This window comes from Magnolia sinica, chromosome 8, assembly GCF_029962835.1.
Source record: "Magnolia sinica isolate HGM2019 chromosome 8, MsV1, whole genome shotgun sequence".
In the NCBI taxonomy this organism is placed as follows: domain Eukaryota; kingdom Viridiplantae; phylum Streptophyta; class Magnoliopsida; order Magnoliales; family Magnoliaceae; genus Magnolia; species Magnolia sinica.
The window spans coordinates 21,524,896-21,543,878 of NC_080580.1; the positions used below are offsets into that span (position 1 = coordinate 21,524,896).

Genomic DNA, 18,983 nt, shown 5'->3' on the forward strand with positions numbered 1-18,983 from the left:
CCCCACTTAGCCACAGTCAGTCACAATTACACAGTACCACAAGTACCACGTCTAGGTGTTCTCATACAGTTCGGGGAGGATGAGAACTGGAGATACCTGATAGAGAACCCCTATTGGTACAACCAGACAATGGCCTAGGCACAATACTATCGACCCATGGAGCAACAATACTATGGCCAACAAAGAAGGGATAAATATGATGACTTCAAGCCGCCTTGTAACTCCATGTGGGTTTGAGGGATAGCTGAATAGGTATGCTTTTCATTTATCTTAGTTCATGGATGTCTTACATAATGTTATTACCTATATCTATATAAACTCAATTTTCTTAGTATTTTTTTTAAGGGTGATGAATTGTATTAAAAAAGCAGCAAACCAAAGCAAGCGGCAAAGAATACAAAGAGAGAAAGAAACAAAAAGGCAACTCGTCGGCCGCTCAACTAGAAACGGCACCTGAAATTAACAAGAATTTTTCCATTAAGCAACTAGCATTAAAACACATTCCGCCACAAACACCGCCGAACGAGAGGTATCTCAGAACCTCCATCTATTTCTTTCCAAGCAAATCGACCACCATACAACCGGAAGCGAAAGGAGCCAGCTAGTTCAATCCTTGGTTCCCCTGATACCCCCGTGCCACACCCAAAGAAAATCATGAACCGTACCTGAGGAGACCCATTGAACACCGAACGTCCCTAGAAGATGATACCAAATGGAGACCACAAAGGGGCAGGATATAGACAAATGATCAATGGACTCCGCATCCTGATTGCACATGCAACACATATTAGAAATGGGCAGGGATCTCTTTTCGAGATTATCTATCGTAAGCACTCTCTTCCTCCCAACCAACCAAGTAAATGCCGCAACTATGGGGGGCACACCATAATGCCAGAAATGATAAGCATGCTTGTCGAGATTCTCCTAAAGACCTTCACAAAGGGACTTGTTAAAAGACTTTACTGAGAAAATACCCGAGCTATGGCTTAGGCCCCTATTGCATTGGTTTTTTACGACAACATAGGGTTGAGGCCTATTAAATGGAAACTTATTATGTAAGGTTTTTTTGCAATTTTTTAATTCTCGAATACGTAACACGTTTCTTTTAACATCTCTTAAAATTTCACTAAAAAATTCCACCTTTTTGTTTCCCCAATGTTTCTCTCAGTCAATGATACATTTCCGAGCAGGGATATTGATGCATTTTTCTATATCCTTGGTTAGCGATACATGTAAAAATATTGATACTACGAACACTGGCGGTGTTGCCAATCATCATCATCATCTTCTTGTTCATCTGGTCTACATGAATCCTTTTACGCCATTCCACTCTATTAAGGGTCATAACTTTAGTTAAGACCAAAGGTCATTACCTCTTTCCTTACTACCTCCACCCACGTCCGTTTGGGCCTTCCACTTGCCCTTTTAGAGCCTTTAACCTGTACCAACTCACTCCTAACCAACACAGTTCTTGGTTTCGTTGCACATGACCAAACCATAAAGTCTACTTTCCCTCTTCTTATTACCTATTGGTGCTAGTCCTAAATTCCTTCAAATGCATTCTTTGATCCTCGTCTAGCTACTCATCCATCTCAACATCCCCATTTCAGCTAAACATCCTATGGCAATGTTGTTCCTCAACTACCTAACATTTTGTCCCATAAAGCATGGTTGGTCTTATAGCCATCCTATAAAATTTCCCATTCAGTTTGAGAGGTTCAGGATGATCACATAAAACTCCAAAGGCACATCTCTATTTCTTCCACCTTATTTGAATTCTATGGGTAACATCCTTCTCAATCTCTTCACTCTCATGAACTATCAACCCAAGATATCGTAAGTGCTCATTTTGGGAAACTTTTTGGTCAACATTCTTAACTAATTCCTCGTTCCCACTCCTATTGTTACTAAAATTGTAGTCAATCTACTCAGTTTTAGTCCGACTAATTTTAAATCCTTTAGATTTTAAAGCACCCCTCTATAAATCTAGTTGTGTTTATGTGCTCCCTCGTCTTGTCAATCAAAACAAAGTCATTTTCAAACAACGTACACCACGGGATCTTTTACTGCAAATTCCTCGTTAACTTGTCCATAACCACTCTGGAAAGGTATGGGCTTGATGCTGATCCCCAGTGAAAGCCTATAATAATTGGGAACTCGCTTGTTCTCCACTAGTGGTCAACACATTTGAAACTCCTTTCTTTCCCAACACCGACTAGATTAACTCTCTAGGGACCCTACTGTAAGCTTTCTCTAAGTCAATAAAAACCATATGGAGAGTCCTTCCTCTTCTCCGTATATTTCTCCATCAATTGTCCAAGTAGGAAAATAGCTTCATTGGTGGACCTCCCTAGCATAAAACCAACCTCAGTTTTTTGTATCATGCCTTAGACTTTGCTCGATCACTCCTTCCCAAAGTTTCGCAGTATGGTTCATAAGTTTAATCCCACGAAAGTAGTGCAACTTTGTCTCTTTTAGTCTTACAAATAGGTACTATGGTACTTTTCCTCCATTTGTCTATAATTTTCTTCAATCTTATAATCTTGTTGAACAACTTTGTCAACCAAAATAACATAGTATTCCCGTACACTTACAAACCTCTATTGGTATAGCATCTGGCCCAAGGGCCTTTCCTGTTTTAAGATATCATAATCCTACGAAAGTATCTTGGACTTTGATTTCGTTTGAGTTTATGGTTCCTTTTTTATCCCCATGCTTTCAGAGTGATTGTTATTTATCAAGTTTTGAAAATACCTTCTCCACCTTTTATTGATCTCATTGCCCTTCACTAGTACCCCTTGGTATCGCCAATATTATCGATAATATTGGCCAATATTGTCTATACTGTAGGCTAACAATACAAAAAATAGGGTGGTGTAATGTTATATCGGTTGATATTATCGATATCACGCTATATTTTTTACATCGAGAGATATTGACGGCAATTCCTCGAAATCAATAAATTGCATCGTTGATACATGCAATAATAGCACCGATATTGTCAATAATGTCAACAACATCAATGCTAATACTTGAAGAATTCTAGAAAATAAAAAACTAAAAACAACGAAAAACCCCTTTTCCTAAATTTTTTGGGGGATCTCTTCCTGGTTAATGCGTTATATGTGTCGAATTGGTGCATTATTTCTCAAAAGTTGGTGCATAAAAATGATATTTATTAATTAAATATTTTTGTTTGACAATACATAGTTTGGGCAACTATACAATGGGAACCTATTATGCATGGTTTTTGTAAGTCTTGAGTCATAATTGTGTAATAATGTGCCTTTTAACATCTCTTGAATTTCCATACAAAAATTCCAACTATTTCTTTATGTTTCCCCAATATTTCCCTCAGACAGCAATACATTCCCCTGTAGTTGTGATATTTTTGATTGATACCAATACATCTCCATATCCTGGGTCTCTGATACATGTAATGATAACAATATTTTGAACACTACTTCAGTGTTGATTGAGGGCTGTCCAATCCTATATCAAGGGGAAAGATATCTTGAATTCTTTTCCCTAGGATTTTGGATATTCAAAATCCCAAATCCTCTCCTTTTTCTCTCAAAATTTGTAGAAAAGACAAAAGTGAAGCAATATTTTAAGAGGGGCAGGCTTTAAGAAGCTATTTAAAGAAAGGGAATTTTTTTGAAAAAAATAATAATTCAACTTTTCATATATGTGGGATGCCCAAACTGTGTCCCACACAATCCTATGATTTGTACAAATTGCACAATTTACACAATAATATGGGTGCAACTTTTTCAGATTTGTGATTCTAGTGTGTGATTCATATCATGCACTGCATGACACGACTGTGTCGTAGGGTTCATATGGTATATATCAGACAATTTTGACAACATTGATTTGGAGATAATTATCCAGATAAGCACACAAAAGCTCTGGGCGTATCTGCAAGTATGATTAGCAATAGTTGGAAAAAATGTAACTCATGTGATAAAGCAAGCTTTCTTCTGAACGTCAAAGAATGGGAACCTTCACAAGGGGGAAAAAAACTGCAATACTGCCCAGATATGTCAATCTCATGGCAGCAAGACATCTTACTGATATAAATGCGTGGGTTTCAGAAGTAAAGGGTGTGGGTTTCAATCATAGCCACCTCGTTTGCTGTCAGTTTGATAAACACAATTTGCAGACCATTTCACTCAAAGTACATATGAAATAAGCAAGAAAATCAGATCCTTAAACCAGTTCAGAGTTTGGGAAGGGAGGGGTTTTCCGAGTTTTTTGTTTTTTGAGCTGTGGCAGGCAGCTGATTGAATAGAAATGAAGTTCACTGAAAATTTTATCAAGTTATAAACAGTAAAGTTACCTGAAACTAGAATAATAAAACACAGACATACCTTAATTGCAGAGAAAAGGCGTGCTACCCCAGACTGTGTCCAATCTTTCCCAACTAGAGGCATGAACTGGCCTAGGACATCGGACCTAAAAAAAACATGGATCGAAGTAATTCATTAATCATAAGAATTGGACATACTAATATAAAGTAAAACTTCTACCAGTCTAAAATGCCAATATTTACTATGAAAATGAAATGGACTTTGCCACAATATTATACCAGGGAAAAACAGAATAAATAAAGACTGTTGCAGCTAACAAAAGAAATTTGGTAACCAGATTTTAAAACTATCTCAAGAAAGTCCTTTATTTTGCCTGCTGAGGTGGTATAACATTCTAGAAATAGGGAAGAATGATTTGCTGTAACAATCTGCAGTCTGTCTAATTAACATTAGAGGTTGGTAAGCAAATCATCACAGGATGGTCAGGCCCATGCGAGATCATCCATACATGTGCATATCCAATTACACACCAGCATATATACCCAGACCTACAAACATATACACCTGAGCATGCAAGCACCCGGGCCATTAATACCAGTGGGTATGAAGATAAACTCCCAAAGATGCCCAGAATTGATTAGTTACATTTTGATTGCCCCCCTACAAAATAATGAGAGAGTAAATCCCATAAAAGCGCCCAATTGAGGAGCCGTGTACTACACTATCCAACTACTGATACAGGAATTGCGAGCCTTTTTTAAATAAAGAAAAGCTGCTAGCCTTTATTACTCCAATGCGTCACCTCATGTTTGGCGAGAAAGAGGTCAGTGACTCAGGTGGGCCCCACCATTACGTTTATGTGAAATCCAACCCGTTCACCAAGTGTATCACCCCATGTTAGGCCTGGGCCCAAAGATCGGCCCCATCCGTGATTTAGGTGGACCACACAACTGTAAACAGTGTATAGGCAATGCTCACCCCCTCCAAACTATTTTCCTTAGTGTAGCCCACGTGAATCACAGATGGACCTGCTTTTTGGGACCCGTTTCTAAGATTTTGTTGCGACATCTAATGGTTGGAGTGGATTTTATATAATCATCACGGTGGGCCTTGCAAAAATCAAGGGTGGACATCTCTTTACCAACTGTTTACTTTGGTGTGGCCCACCTGAATCATAAGTAAGCCACATTTTTTACCATTGGACCTAATGTGGGATTTACGCATATAATGGTCGGAGTGGATCTCACATATGCCATATGTGAAATCCACTTCGAACCATCAGAGATGTGTAATCTCACTTTAGGACTAGGGCCAAAAAATCAGGTTGACCTGTGATCCAGGTGGGACATGCAAAAGGAAACAATTGGTGGAGAGACATCCACCCTTGAATTTTACAAGGCTCACCGTGATAATTATATGAAATCTGGGGCCCAAAAATCAGGCTCATTCGTGATTCAGGTGTGCCACACCAAGGGAAGTAGTTTGGAGGGAGAGCATTGCCCACCATTTCCAATCATGTGGTCCAACTGATTCACGGAAGGGCTGATATTTTAGCCTTGGCCTAACATGGGGTGACACACTTGGCGGTCAAGGAAGATTGCACATAAACATCAAGTGGGGGCCACCTGAGCCACCAAGATCCCTATTCTTTATTTAAAGGCATGCATAAATTGTACACTTGTATGATGCACATGATAAACGTACAACACTAACATACATTCACTCAGAAATTGTATATGCGTCGTGTGTGTGTGTGTATTATATATATATATATATATATATATATATATATATATATATATATATATATATATATATATATATAAAGCAACAACAACTTTCATTAAAGAGGGAAGGAGAAAACAGTGGGAGGAGAAAAGAAAGAAAAGGAGAAAAAGCAAAAACAAGGAAAAGGGCAACACTGCCGAGATGGCAGACCACCCCTAACAACCTAAGGAAAGACAAATCAAAAGCCCTCAAGTCCTTAACATTACAAGCCCATTCGATCACCAACTTTTTAGCCCTCGTTCCAACCACCGAGGTGGAGGAAACATTGTTGAAACAGCGATTGTTTCTTTTCTCCCAAACAGCCCACCAAATAGCGATAATTGACAAACGCCAAATGATGGATTTGACTTTCCCAACTTTCTGCCCATTCAAAGTAGAAAGCATGCCTCCCGCCGAGACAGAAGTACACCAAGAAATAGAAAAATGCTGACAGAAGTCGGTCAGAATTGTAGACATGAAGGGGCAGTGAATGAGCAGGTGATCGACCGATTCAGCGTGGCGCATGCAGCAAAGGTAGATGTTAACTATCTGCATTCCTCTCTTGAGGAGATTATCAACAGTGAGAATTTTGTTACGACCAGCTAGCCAAGCGAAACAGATAAACTTAGGAGGGGCCGGATACTTCCAGATGAAAGGGGACGCTTCTTGAACGTGATGATTCGCAGGGCTGGAGGCAGCGTACAAAGATTTGACTGAAAAATGGCCCAACTTCTCCAACTGCCAGAGAAGGCTATCGTGCTGATTAATGAGGGGAGCCGAACAAATTAGGCACGCCATGAGAGCTGCAAACTCTGAAGCCTCAGTATCGTTAAGATTTTTGAAGGTTCTGATGTCCCACATAATGTGACCAAACGAGATAGAGTAGCAATTAATGATAAGGGAGTCTTTTGAAGGGGATAGCCGATATATTTGCAGAAATTGAAATTTGAGGGGCTGATCCCCGAGCCAGCGATCTTCCCAAAAGCGAATAGAAGATCCATCGCCCAACTCGAACATAGTATGCTGGTTGACAGAGGATTTCTCTTTGATGACACCTTTCCAAATATGGGAAACGTTGTAAATCAGGGCGTCTTTAGGCCACCAGTCCCCTTGAGATGAGCCATAGTTACCTTTGACTATCAGCGCCCACAAAGCCTCCTCAGTAGTGAATCTCTAGACCCATTTCCCAAGCAACGCGGAATTCATCGATTTCAGATTTTTCACATTTGCCCCACCTTCCTTGAAAACCTTGCAGACGTCATTCCGGTCCAGCAAGTGAAACTTCCTCTGATTTTCTTTACTAAACCACAGAAAATCTCTTCCGATTTTATCAATGGCCTTAAGCACTTGACTTGGACACCTGAAGAGGGACATGAAATAGAGGGGAAGGCTAGACAGAGTAGCTTTGATAAGAGTGAGACGACCACCCATAGATAAATAACGGCATTTCCAGGTAGCGAGAAGCTTTTGAAACTTGCTGATGATCTTTTCCCACATAGTTTTCGGCGGCCGTCCCACAGAGAGAGGAAGGCCAATGAAGTACGTTGGGAAGGTGGCGACCTAACAACCAAGAGGAACGCCAATGAAGTACGTTGGGAAGGTGGCGACCTGACAACCAAGAGAGTCTGCATAGGTCTGAAGGGAGGGAGAGGGAACGTTGATACCCATAATCTTAGATTCGGACATGTTGATCTTGAGGCCGGAGACCGCTTCAAAGCAGCGAAGGGAAATAAGGAGATTGTTGATACATTTCGCCGACTCTTCCAAAAAGATCAGAGTGTCGTCCGCAAATTGGATGTGAGTGATCAGGTTGGGAAGAGCAGGCATCTTAATTCCGCAAAGAAGCCCCTGTTGCTGGCCTTTGGTTAGCATAGCAGACGACGCCTCTGCCACAATCAGAAAAAGGAGAGGAGAGAGGGGGTCACCTTGGCGCATGCCTCTCGAGCTTCTGAAAAAACCTTTGGGGGATGCATTAAGAATAATGGAGAAGTGGGCCGAGCCAATGCAGGCAGCGATCCACATTCTCCACTTAGCCCCGAAGTCCATCCAACCTAGCATATAGAGAAAGAAGTCCCAGGCAACGTGATCGTAGGCCTTGGCTACATCCAATTTGTAGAAAATGCCTTTTAGATTGGACCTATGGCAGGAGTGAAGGACTTCATTTGCTATCAGCGCAACATCCGTGATCTGTCTACCCTTTATGAAGGCATTTTGAGAAGGCAAAATGAGGTTGCCGATAACCTTTGCAAGCCGAGAGGCAAGGAATTTAGCTAGAATTTTGTAGGGACTCCCTATCAGGCTGATGGGTCTGAAATCGAAGAAGGAGCTAGCACCCGCCACCTTGGGGATGAGGGAGATAAACGACGCTCCAAGCCCCTTCGATAATCTCCCCCGATCGTGAAACTCCTGAATGAAGAGGAGGAGGTCGACTCGAACAACCTCCCAGAAAGTTTGAAAGAAGCATATCAGGAACCCATCTGGGCCTGGCGACTTATCCCCACCCAGAGCATTGACTGCCGCTTTGATCTCCTCCTCAGAGATCTGAGCTTCCAACTTCTTAGCTTCGGCGAACTCCAGAGAACGGAAGGAGATGTTATCCAAGCGTGGCTTGACCCAATTCTCAGCGGAGAGGAGGTCGGTGAAGTGGGCAATGGCTAACGATTCGATCTCCCGTTTGTCTTCAATTCTTCTCCCCTTATCAAAAATGCTGAGAATGGCCTTCGAATGAGCATGCAAGTTGGCCGTATTATGGAAGATTTTCGTGTTCTTGTCACACTCAGCGATCCATCTCGCTCTAGACTTAATTCTCCATGAAGCTTCTTCTTAAATGGCTCAGTTCGACAAGATCTGAATAATGGCTATACGTCTGGACAGAGAATCAGGCGATAGTGGATTATCTTCAGCCTCGGAGTCAATTTGCTGGAGTTCCGCCATCAGGGTGTCGGTCTCAGCTTCCCTTGCCTTAATCTCCTGCTAACGCCACTCCTTAATTTTAGCTTTAAGTAGTCTGAGCTTGCACAGAAATTTTTGACCGGCAAAGCCTGCCACCTGAAAGGCAGGCCACCATTCGATGATTTTCTGCCGGAGCTCGTCCGATTGGAGCCAGGCGGGATTGAGCCTAAATGGCTTAGGGCCCCAGTTGTCTTCGTTGGTCGAAAGAATAATTGGACAGTGATCAGAGGTGGTTCTAGGCAAAGCCGCTTGCTGGACGGTCGGGAGAGCCTCGATCCAATCAGGAGAAAGGAGGAATCTATCCAAACAAGATTGGATAGGAGAAACCAGGCCATTGGTCCAAGAGAACCTGGCTCCCGAGAGCGGCAAATCGATGAGTTGGTGGAGCTGGATCCACTCAAAGAACTAATTCATAGCCGACGTCGGTCTTCTACGTTTGGAGTGGTCTTCCGCATAGCAAGTGGCGTTGAAATCACCTACCACACATGACGGCCCAGAAAAGGAAAGCCTAGCTTGCGTTAACTCCTCCCAGAACAGAGGACGAGCAGAGTCAATGTTAGGCCCATAAACAACTGAGAGCAAACACTGGAAGGAAGAACACTTATCTTGGAGTTTAACAGAGATAGAATAATTCCCCTTGGAGGACGAGAGGAGATCCCATGTGGAGGATTTCCAGGCTACAAGGATCCCTCCCGAAGTCCAAACAACGTCCGGAGAGATCCACTTTGCATCGATCGCACCCCAAAGAGTGGACAAAAGACTGTCCTTAAAGCAGGCAACCTTAGTCTCCTGAAAGCAAACAACATCCGGATTTTGACAAGAGATGGAAGCTTTGATCAGGCTCCTTTTATGCTTGGAGCCGACACCCCTGACGTTCCAAGAGAAGATCTTCATTGGATAACCATCCTTCCTCGATTGCCCTGCCTCCTGGGTGAGGCTTTTGAAGCTGAGAGGAACCCTAGACTGGCTTCTAGACATTGAAGCTCGCAGTTATTGGATATTTTGGCCAATTATTTGGCAGGCGAGTTACATTTTTGGAGGGGCCTAATACGGTCTTCTATACAGTGGAATAAGGCAACGTAATCTTCCAATCGATCTCCAAAGGAAAGGCCTATAAACCTTCCCACCTTCCCAATAGCTTCTTTAATCTAGCGTTTGTTCTGTAACTTTGATATCAAATCCGCCCTTTCCTTTTCCGAGGGCGTGGCCTCTGGATGCGGGTCCGCTATCATCTGGAGGGGTTCCACCATTAGGATTTCTGTAGAGAAATTTTCGTTGAACAGCGTCAGCGGACCCAACTCCAACGCGTCACCAGGTGAAATGCAGGAGGCAAGGGTGGAATTTGGGGAAGAATGACAAGACTGATAATCAGAAAGAGTACAATTGGATGTGTCTCTCCCACCCAAGTCGAGTTCAGGGTCAAAGAAAGGATAGGGGTTAGAAGAGAGGAGGGGTGAAAGGGTAAGGCTAGGAGTTTTCCAAATAGGGGCAGGGGAATCTGAGCGGAAGATGGGGGTCAGGATATTGGGATGGGGCATGGATGTAGTAGAGGTAGGGATTGAGGTGGTTAGGCTTATAGGTCGGGTCTCGGGTTGAGAGATAACAGTTGAATAGGTAGGGGCAGGGTTCGGGTCCGGATCTGAAGAGGGCCCGTCGCACAAAAAGCACGAGGATTTTGGCTCACCCACGTGTCCTGCTACCTGCGCATGGCGAACTTCGAAGTGTGACGCGTGTCCGACTTTGCGTAAAGGAGAAGAGGCAGGCGGCGGAAAATCAAAAGCGTCAGACGATTTCCTGCAAATTGCCTCGAGAACCAAGGGGCTCGTCAGCTTATCCCCCGGATAAAAAGCTTCCTTGCGGTACTGCGACCCCGAAGACCGTTTCAACACGCCACGCGTCGCCAACGAATCCGCTGTATACGTAACTTGAGCAGCACGAGTTCCTGTCGAGATGCCACGCATCTCCGGCGATATGACTACATTAATCGTGATTAGGGCTCGAGACGACGCAGCCGAAGGAGGCGACGTGCAAGGCAGGAGGAGGTCCACGTGTCTCCAAACCGTCGAGCGGACGGTCCAGATGACAACAGCCAACTGCGCCAGAGTTAGAGTCGCCCACAGGTACTCCGCTGGAGCAGGGAGCACGTGCTCTCTCAGCAATGGAGGACAGGAGGGTTTCTGACGACATCGGCGCCGGATCTTCTCGAATTCGCCATAGGTCACCCCATCAAGGATACTGCTCGTTGAGAGATTCTTTGACTACCGGGAATTCAAAGGACCAGTCGTCGACAGTCACCGTGACCGACGCGGGCGGTAAAGCATTCTTCTTCTGACTAACTTGAACCCTGATAACTCCGAACTCCTCCCCCCAGCTTCGTCTTCGAATCAAGTTCAAGGTACGAACTGAGGTAGGCCGCGACGGCGATGAAGAACTCGTCAAACCAAAGCTCCAGAGGGATTCCCCATATTTGAAACCAGACGTTCTCCATACCGAAGGTGGAGAACTCTTCCCACCTCATTACTCTGGCCACTGGCCCTCTAGAATGGAGATGACCGGCCATTAGCATCATTTCGTGATTGACGCCGAGACAAAACTTCACCCATAACTCGTTGAAGCCGAGGGGTTTAAGTTTATAGTTAGCTGGCCGGAAACCCGTGGTTTCAGATATCCAGTCCCGAACCTGAGAAATGGAGGCCTTGCACGAGATAACGATAGTGTCCTTTAGGTCTTCACAGGCCCTGCGAAAGTCCGTGGAGTTAAGTACGATGGGGACGCCTATTTTAGAAGCTGTAGAGACGTGTTGATCATTGTGAGGGTTCAGGGTAAGTGGCTTGGCAGGTGGTGGGGCGGGGCAGGAAGTAGGTTGATTCTGATGGAGGAGGACCTCCTTGAAGGAAAGAGCACCGGGCGAGGTTGGGGGCGTGAGCGAACACAGGACCGAATCTCGCACGTTGAACCAACATCGGACATCCGGCGAACTTGACACCATGCAACATGCTAACAGCTCTGGCTAACTCCTCCTCCGAGGACATTCGAACCAACGCAAAGCCTCTGTACATGCCTGTTTCCCTGTCGCGAGGCATTACTACGTCCATTGCCGCTACGGCTCGACCAAAAACACGTTCGATATTGAGCGGGTACCAAACCTTCGGGAAACCTTTGACGAACAAGGTCGTATAGGATACACGATTCCTAGCGGAGGATGGTTCCGTTGAAGTTTTCCGGCGAGAAACCTCCTTCCAATCCTTGTCGCCCTGTGTTAGGTGGTCAGCCTGTAGATGATCATCGTCGCTAGTATTATTAGGGCCCTGGAGACGCTTAGATGTCTGAGTGCTGGATCCGTTTGATTTACAAGAGTCCTCTTACCAGTGTAGATGCCTTGGAGGACGACCGCTTGTTGTCGTCGTTGTCATACGCCGCTTCTCTTCTACTGTAGCTACCTTTAACCGGTCAATTGAATGTTTCAAATCAATAGCTTCTTTCATCGTATATTAACTTCAAATTAAACCAGTTAATTGTGGAACTACTGTTGCTAAATCCCAGTCCCAAAATTCAGAAATCAGATAGTTTGAATGATCCTGACCTTTCACTCGTGGACTTGTTTATTGAAAGTTGTTAAAAGTTGAAACAGGACCATTGGATACTTTTCATTCTTAACTGTCCAAGAAATGTCCACCAATCCCATCATTAGATGAGGAAATAAACCTAATTTTTGGGTTACGAGACATAATATGGACAATTTAATTTCATTAGCTTGTATGCCACGTGTGTAAGGTTAAAAATAATTAATTGATTGTGTTTTCATACATGTCTTCTATGATTTGTAAATTATATTAGTTAGTTTTGAAGTTGCATCACTCTGTCAGACAACACAGTTTAGGATCCAGGAAAAATTTTATGAGCACTTATTTTTTGTAATCTTTTGATTTCTAAGTGCTTAATGATGTCTTTCTTAACATCCCTAAAGTTTCATTGAAAAATTGGACCAACTTCCCAATGTTTCGTAAAAATAGTGAAACATTATGCGATACATCCAATATTTCCCATGCGATACCGATATGTTTCCATATCCCAACGGTGCAATACATCCATCAATACCGATACTGAATACAATGATCCACTCTACTACCTATAATCAAGGTATTCAATGACAGTACCAGCTGGCATAACGGTCAACCATTTTATATTACAGCCACGGGTCTATCTCTAGCACCCTCCCATAGCATTCCCCCAACTCACTCTCCCATAACATTCCCCCAACTCGAACATTTCAATGAACCACACATCAAGAGGAATACCAAATAGTCTGATCCACCTTTCCTGATCATTTTCAGATATCTTTATTCTTTTCCAACAAGGGAATAACTGCCTGTATGAACTTACAAGATGGGTTGCCGCTTCTCCACAAACCAGATAGCTCTTGAGATTGAAACCAGAAGAGGACATGAAACTTATTGAGGTTAAGAGCTTGGACATTTCCAGAACTATGGGACTTTGCCTGTGCTTCCAGCTCTTGGATCATGGACTCCACTGATACTCTCCAAATCCCCACCACCGAGGCCTTAAAGAGGGATTTCTTCTGATCCACAGCACCAACATCATCAACAGCCCCCAACACTGATTAGCTTTTGTCTGCCCACATTCAGAGGAGAGCCAATGGTGAGGCAGATCTCTTAGCAAAAGACGGTGCAACAGCGCTGCATCTGGTCATCGAGGACTTCAGGTGCCCTTTGGCTAAGGGTGTTTCATAGGTGTGTCTAGCATGTGTTTTGAACCAGAGTGCAAGTGTTACGCACTTGTTTTGACTGGATTAGGCACTTTTTTTTCTTTTTTCTTTTTTGCAGGGCTGGATTGGGATCTTTTGTTGTTTTCCCTTTTGTTTCTGCACCCCTGCAATTGTTTTATCATTGTTTTTGGTATAATAAAGTTGGTTAAGAAGTGCTGAGTTGATAAAACTGAGGTTAGGTATACATTTGCAGCCAAAACTTTCCCCTTAAAACTCCTAATTTCCATGTAAAAAGCAGAAAAGGCACATAAACTACAAAAATTGCTACATTGGAGGCATTCAACTGCCCAGCAAAACCCGAATGCCCCCTGATGGAGAATTGCTTTGCCTTGCAACTGCACTTGTATCCTCTTATGATGTTATTCATATATTAATAATGTTTTGTTCATGTAATGTTACTTTTCCAATTATGCAAGGTTCCAGCATAAGGTAAATTTGTCATTTTTTTTTGTACTTCAGTGATTACATTTGTGCTAAATGCAATTATCTGAACTTATGTACCTCATAGCAGATCTCCAAGGTCATGGAGACTAACACCTCTTACAGTGTTTAGCCCAAATTACATAGCCCAAAAGTTTGATTTTAGATACTCCGGCCATTAAATATTTGTTAATATTGAAGTTATCACTTCTCGGCAATGTCCCCATTGAGGCTAAAACGAAACTATAGTTGCACAAAGAGTGAAGTGAAGCAGCAACAGATAAGGGTGCGAGAGCATGGAAGCTTCTGCTTCAGAATGTTTTCTAGTATATATAGGTAGGAAGCAGGAGTGGGAACGCGAGTTTGAAGCGTGATTCGAAGCAGGAGAGGTGCCTACTTAGAAGGATCGTGCCTGTAAGATCCATACATAACATGGTTACCCAAAACCGATCTAAACACCCAAGAAATTATCAGGTATACCAGAAATAGGAAATATTTTCAATATAATATGATTGCTGAAGTCCGTAGGAGTAACTCAGAAGCCATTAGCTATAAGATTAGAATAATATTGTCACCTTTCAGTAAAGTGATGCCTAGAAGAAGTTTTTCATCCTTTCCAAAAAAAACCATAGACAATGAAATGAAAAATGCTACCATAACTACTATATTAGCTGAAGTGAATGTAATGATCCAAGGGAATTTACCTGGTAATTGTCCCATCAACATCAGATATAACTATTCTTGTGTTCCACTTCCACAAGTAAATATGGGCATCAACCTGTTGAATAAGATTGTTCTCAGAATTTACCAAGGACAGGATACAATGACAAATGATTATCATCTTCCTAACAGAAATGTTAAACCGTAAAAGAAATGGCAGACCTGTTGATTTCCTAGGACCCTGGTTGAGAAACTGAAGGCTACCATATTTTGACCATCTTTCAAATTCAAAGATGCAATCTGCTCACTAGTAGGAATATTTGTCCGTACAAACTGCTTGTGAGAAGTCTGACTATCACTATTGCGTGTCTGTGTTGGTTCTGCAAGTGGACTCAAGTAAGGCACGGAATCAACGAATATCTCATCACTTGAAGAGGTACTGTTACTGTGTTGAAGGGTTTTAACCCTTCTAAATGGTATTGGCCAGAGTCTCCAACTGCGACCAGAAGGTGCGGAAGAGAGAACAGGACTATTTTCCCTGCTCTTTGGCATCTCCACCTGTTCAACAGGAATAGCCTCTTTCAGCTCAGCAGGAAAGTCCAAACCGAAAGCAGCCATTCCAAGAATGATAGGAGCAGCTTTATCCCACGTCAAATATCGCCCTTTAAATCTAACAATGAGGTTCTCATTCTTAATAATTGATCCTCCAGAGACCTTAAACTCCTCCGCAGATATCTGATGGGCATTGAAGGCTTCCTCAGCAGAACCCAGACCAATACCAGCATGGAGAAAGTTGCGGCAAAGAGAAATCTCAAAACCTGCAGGCCATAAGGAACAATTAAGCAGAAGGTAAAAACCATCATCCTAAATCAATGGCGAAAAGGAACCCACTGCAACAGTAAATTAACACTTTGACATCCTTACCCAAGCCCGCATCAGACTTCTTCCCACCACCAGAGATCGCTGAAAGGGATTCCCCAGTCTTGAGCTTAGTGCATTCTTCTTCAGGGACAATCATTCCTTCACTTTCAGAATTTTGCGGCTCTGGAGCTGCACCAAGCTGCTCATACTTTTGCGAAACATTAGTTATGGTGGGTACAGAAACAACGTCATCTGTGTTTTCATTAACCACAGCATTGTTTTCAGAGGCCTCAATCTGTATAGGTACAGTGGGAGACTCATCATTGCACAGTGGATTGGAGATGGGAAAAGGTACTGTGGCACGATTTTCTAATTTCTGATGATCCCCAGCTTGTGTTTCCTCCTTTGACAGGAGAGTAGAAGGAGAATTTTCCTGTGAATCGTACATGCCACTATTCACTGCCAATCCCATCAATGGAAAGCCTGTGCCTGGTGAATTTTCATCGTCGATGCTTAAGGTTAGTTCTGAAAGCTCCATGCAACTTCTAAAAATCTCATTTCTACTCATACTAGCATCAATATCCTCAGAGCTACCGTGCATGCCCAAATTGTCTCCCACGTTCTCTGTGTTGGGAGCCTCTTGTGCTTGGTAGGAAAGCTTCCTGGCAGCTTTACAGCCATCAGATGAATAGTCAGAAGTATCAGCACCATCAGAGACGGGGGGAATACCTTCGAATACGCCGTTGCGTTTGGATTCATCCAAATCACCAAATAAACCTGCTACCCATGCATCTTCACTGGTTCTGAGATCCCCATTATTTCCACTAAACTCGGCTGAATCTTGCAGCTGCTCAATTGTTACCTCAGTTCCTTCAGCTGGGCCTAGATGGAACCGGGGCGTACTTAGCTGCACGTAATCAGTGTTCTCCTCAGACGAAGAGATGGGTGCTGTCAGCACATGACCATCTACACTCACTAACACTACTTCTGACTCTGAACCCTGGGATTTCACTAAATCCTCCACCTGATCTAAGCTCCCATAATGATAAGCTCCATACCCCAGTGACCCAACAGGACTCGCTTGAGAAGCCTGCTCCTTGCGAAATTCAAGCAACTCCTCTTCATTCTCAATCTCGCCATTTTCAACACATGCGTTTGAGAATTCAATGTCACCAGCATTGGAGACTCCATTCTCACTTTGTAGATTACTGCCATTATCATCCTGGGTAGATTCTGAAATATCTGAATTCTTCAGATGCTGATCACTCTCTGTATCTTTACTTGACACAACCTCTCTTACAAAATAAGCTTCGCCTGAATTATCAAGATACATATGAAACCCGGCATCAACACCATTGACTGAAATGCGAACAACTTTCTCGGCACCTTTGAGAACACCCTGAAATTTACCAAAACGCACATACCAAGGTGTGCTTCTGTAGGTCCCATCTTGCTGCTCAACAATGATGACATCAACTGCCCCACCGAAGGGATGGAATGGGGTAGCAACAGAGTAAACACCCTGTGAAATGAGACTCCCAACTTTACCAACAACATTCATCTTAAGCCACCTGTCAATAACCGATAATGAATTGGAATATCCACTGAAACATTTTGTGATCCTTCGTTTGTTATTGAGAAGGAAAAAGCTTCTTGATCCTTCGGCTTCACGAACACAATCTCCAAGCAAATCACTCAGGGAATCCAATAGATTAACATAAATTAATGCCCCAACACCAGAAAACTGCACTGATTTTATTTCTAATTATAACCCCACTTTCAGTTTCAACTTCTGCAAGAGATCAAATTTTCCAGAAAAAGAAAAAGCATGAAGTAAGCAACAAAATTAGCTATTTGAAGCAAATATCAAAAACAATATATCTCAATTCCTTCTCAGAAAGAACACAATGTCAGACGAAATCTCAATAGGAATGGAATGGATTAACCTAAGCTCCACAATCTAATGATTTCTGTAGAGAATTGAAGTTAAAAAGAAAGTTGTGGACTCTAATTACGATTCTAATTTCTCACTTCTCTTTTCTTCCCACTGTAATCAGCTTCCAATAGCAATTTCAGTGTGAGAATTGAATTTCTTGAAAATAAAAAATGTCACAAACAATTTCACCAAGTACTACTCATAGTTATTTCACATCAAAAAGAAAAAAGAAAAAACATTGTAATTAAAACAGAAAGAAACCAAGAGTCAAGAAATGCAAAAATGAAAAATGTTACAAAGAATTACACCGAGTACTACTCATAGTTATTTCACATCAAAATGAAAAAAGAAAAACATTGTAATTAAAACAGAGAGAAACCAAGAGTCAAGAAATGCAAAGATTGTTGTAAACTGATCATTGAACCTCGTATAATCTGCTCTCCAACAACAACAAAATCCAATCTAAAGAAATCAAGAAACATTTTCAAAGACGACACCAACAATAATTATACATAAACATTCATACCAATTTAAAAACTAGATTTTCTCATCCAATATTAATCCGCTCTCTGACATGATTTTGTGCAGAAATCAAAATCAAAAAGAAAAAAAGTGATCGAGGCAACCGAATCAAAGAAACATTACAGAGGCCAATTGTTTGGTGATCGAAACCGCTGAGGTCCCTCAACTTGGAAGACCCTAATCCTTCAAAACTTGGATTCTCCCATTAAATGTGGACTGTTGCCTTATTACTTCTCTTGACCATCCATTCAGAAGCCACCACATGGGACGGATTGGGATCTTCCAATCTGGGAGACTTCTTGAGAATCTCCCGTTGTGAAGTGAAGACCATTTCGACAGCTAGGATCACCAGACCGTTGGCCCCACTGGACGAGCAGGATACTATAATTCCCTCGAACCAAATTACCATTTGAAAAAGAAATCAATAATCGGCACCGTAATCGAATCAAAACCCTAGACTCACTAAAACCCTAGAGTTTCTGGAATTTGGAGAGGTGAGAAACGTGAAAGTATTCAAGTAACGACAAATGAGAAATGAAGATTGGTGAGAGAAAATGAAAGAGAGATTGAGAGAAGGAGAGACTAACCTCAGAAGGAGAGGGAGAGACCGAGAGAGAGAGAGAGAAAGCAGAGAGAAGAAGACTGAAAGAGAAAAAGGAAGACTTTTCTTTTGCTTTTATTTTTTATTTTTTATTTTTTGTTTTTCGAAATATTTATAGCTATGAATTCTCCGTCGTCAAATTCCGGTTTGGGGAGTTGGACTGGA

The 18,983-nt window shown here is 42.5% G+C and overlaps 1 protein-coding gene across 7 annotated transcripts in view; it reads right to left on the bottom strand.

The window, feature by feature from the left end:
* Nucleotides 1-18,983, bottom strand: part of LOC131253067 (phosphatidate phosphatase PAH1) — a 43,948-nt gene extending 24,965 nt beyond the window's left edge. For 2 of the 7 annotated variants that reach the window (XR_009174825.1, XR_009174824.1), the window contains exons 1-5: nt 18,805-18,983; nt 15,823-17,551; nt 15,121-15,716; nt 14,943-15,016; nt 4,374-4,458 (exon numbers count right to left, since the gene is read on the bottom strand). Coding sequence is in view for 2 of the 7 variants with exons in the window: in XM_058253893.1 (XP_058109876.1) it covers nt 4,374-4,458; nt 14,943-15,016; nt 15,121-15,716; nt 15,823-17,320 (2,253 nt within the window). In the remaining 5 variants the exon portion in view is untranslated. The remainder of the gene's footprint in view (nt 1-4,373; nt 4,459-14,942; nt 15,017-15,120; nt 15,717-15,822; nt 17,552-18,804) is intronic. The other 5 variants (XR_009174823.1, XM_058253894.1, XR_009174821.1 and 2 more) reach the window with 4 other exon arrangements.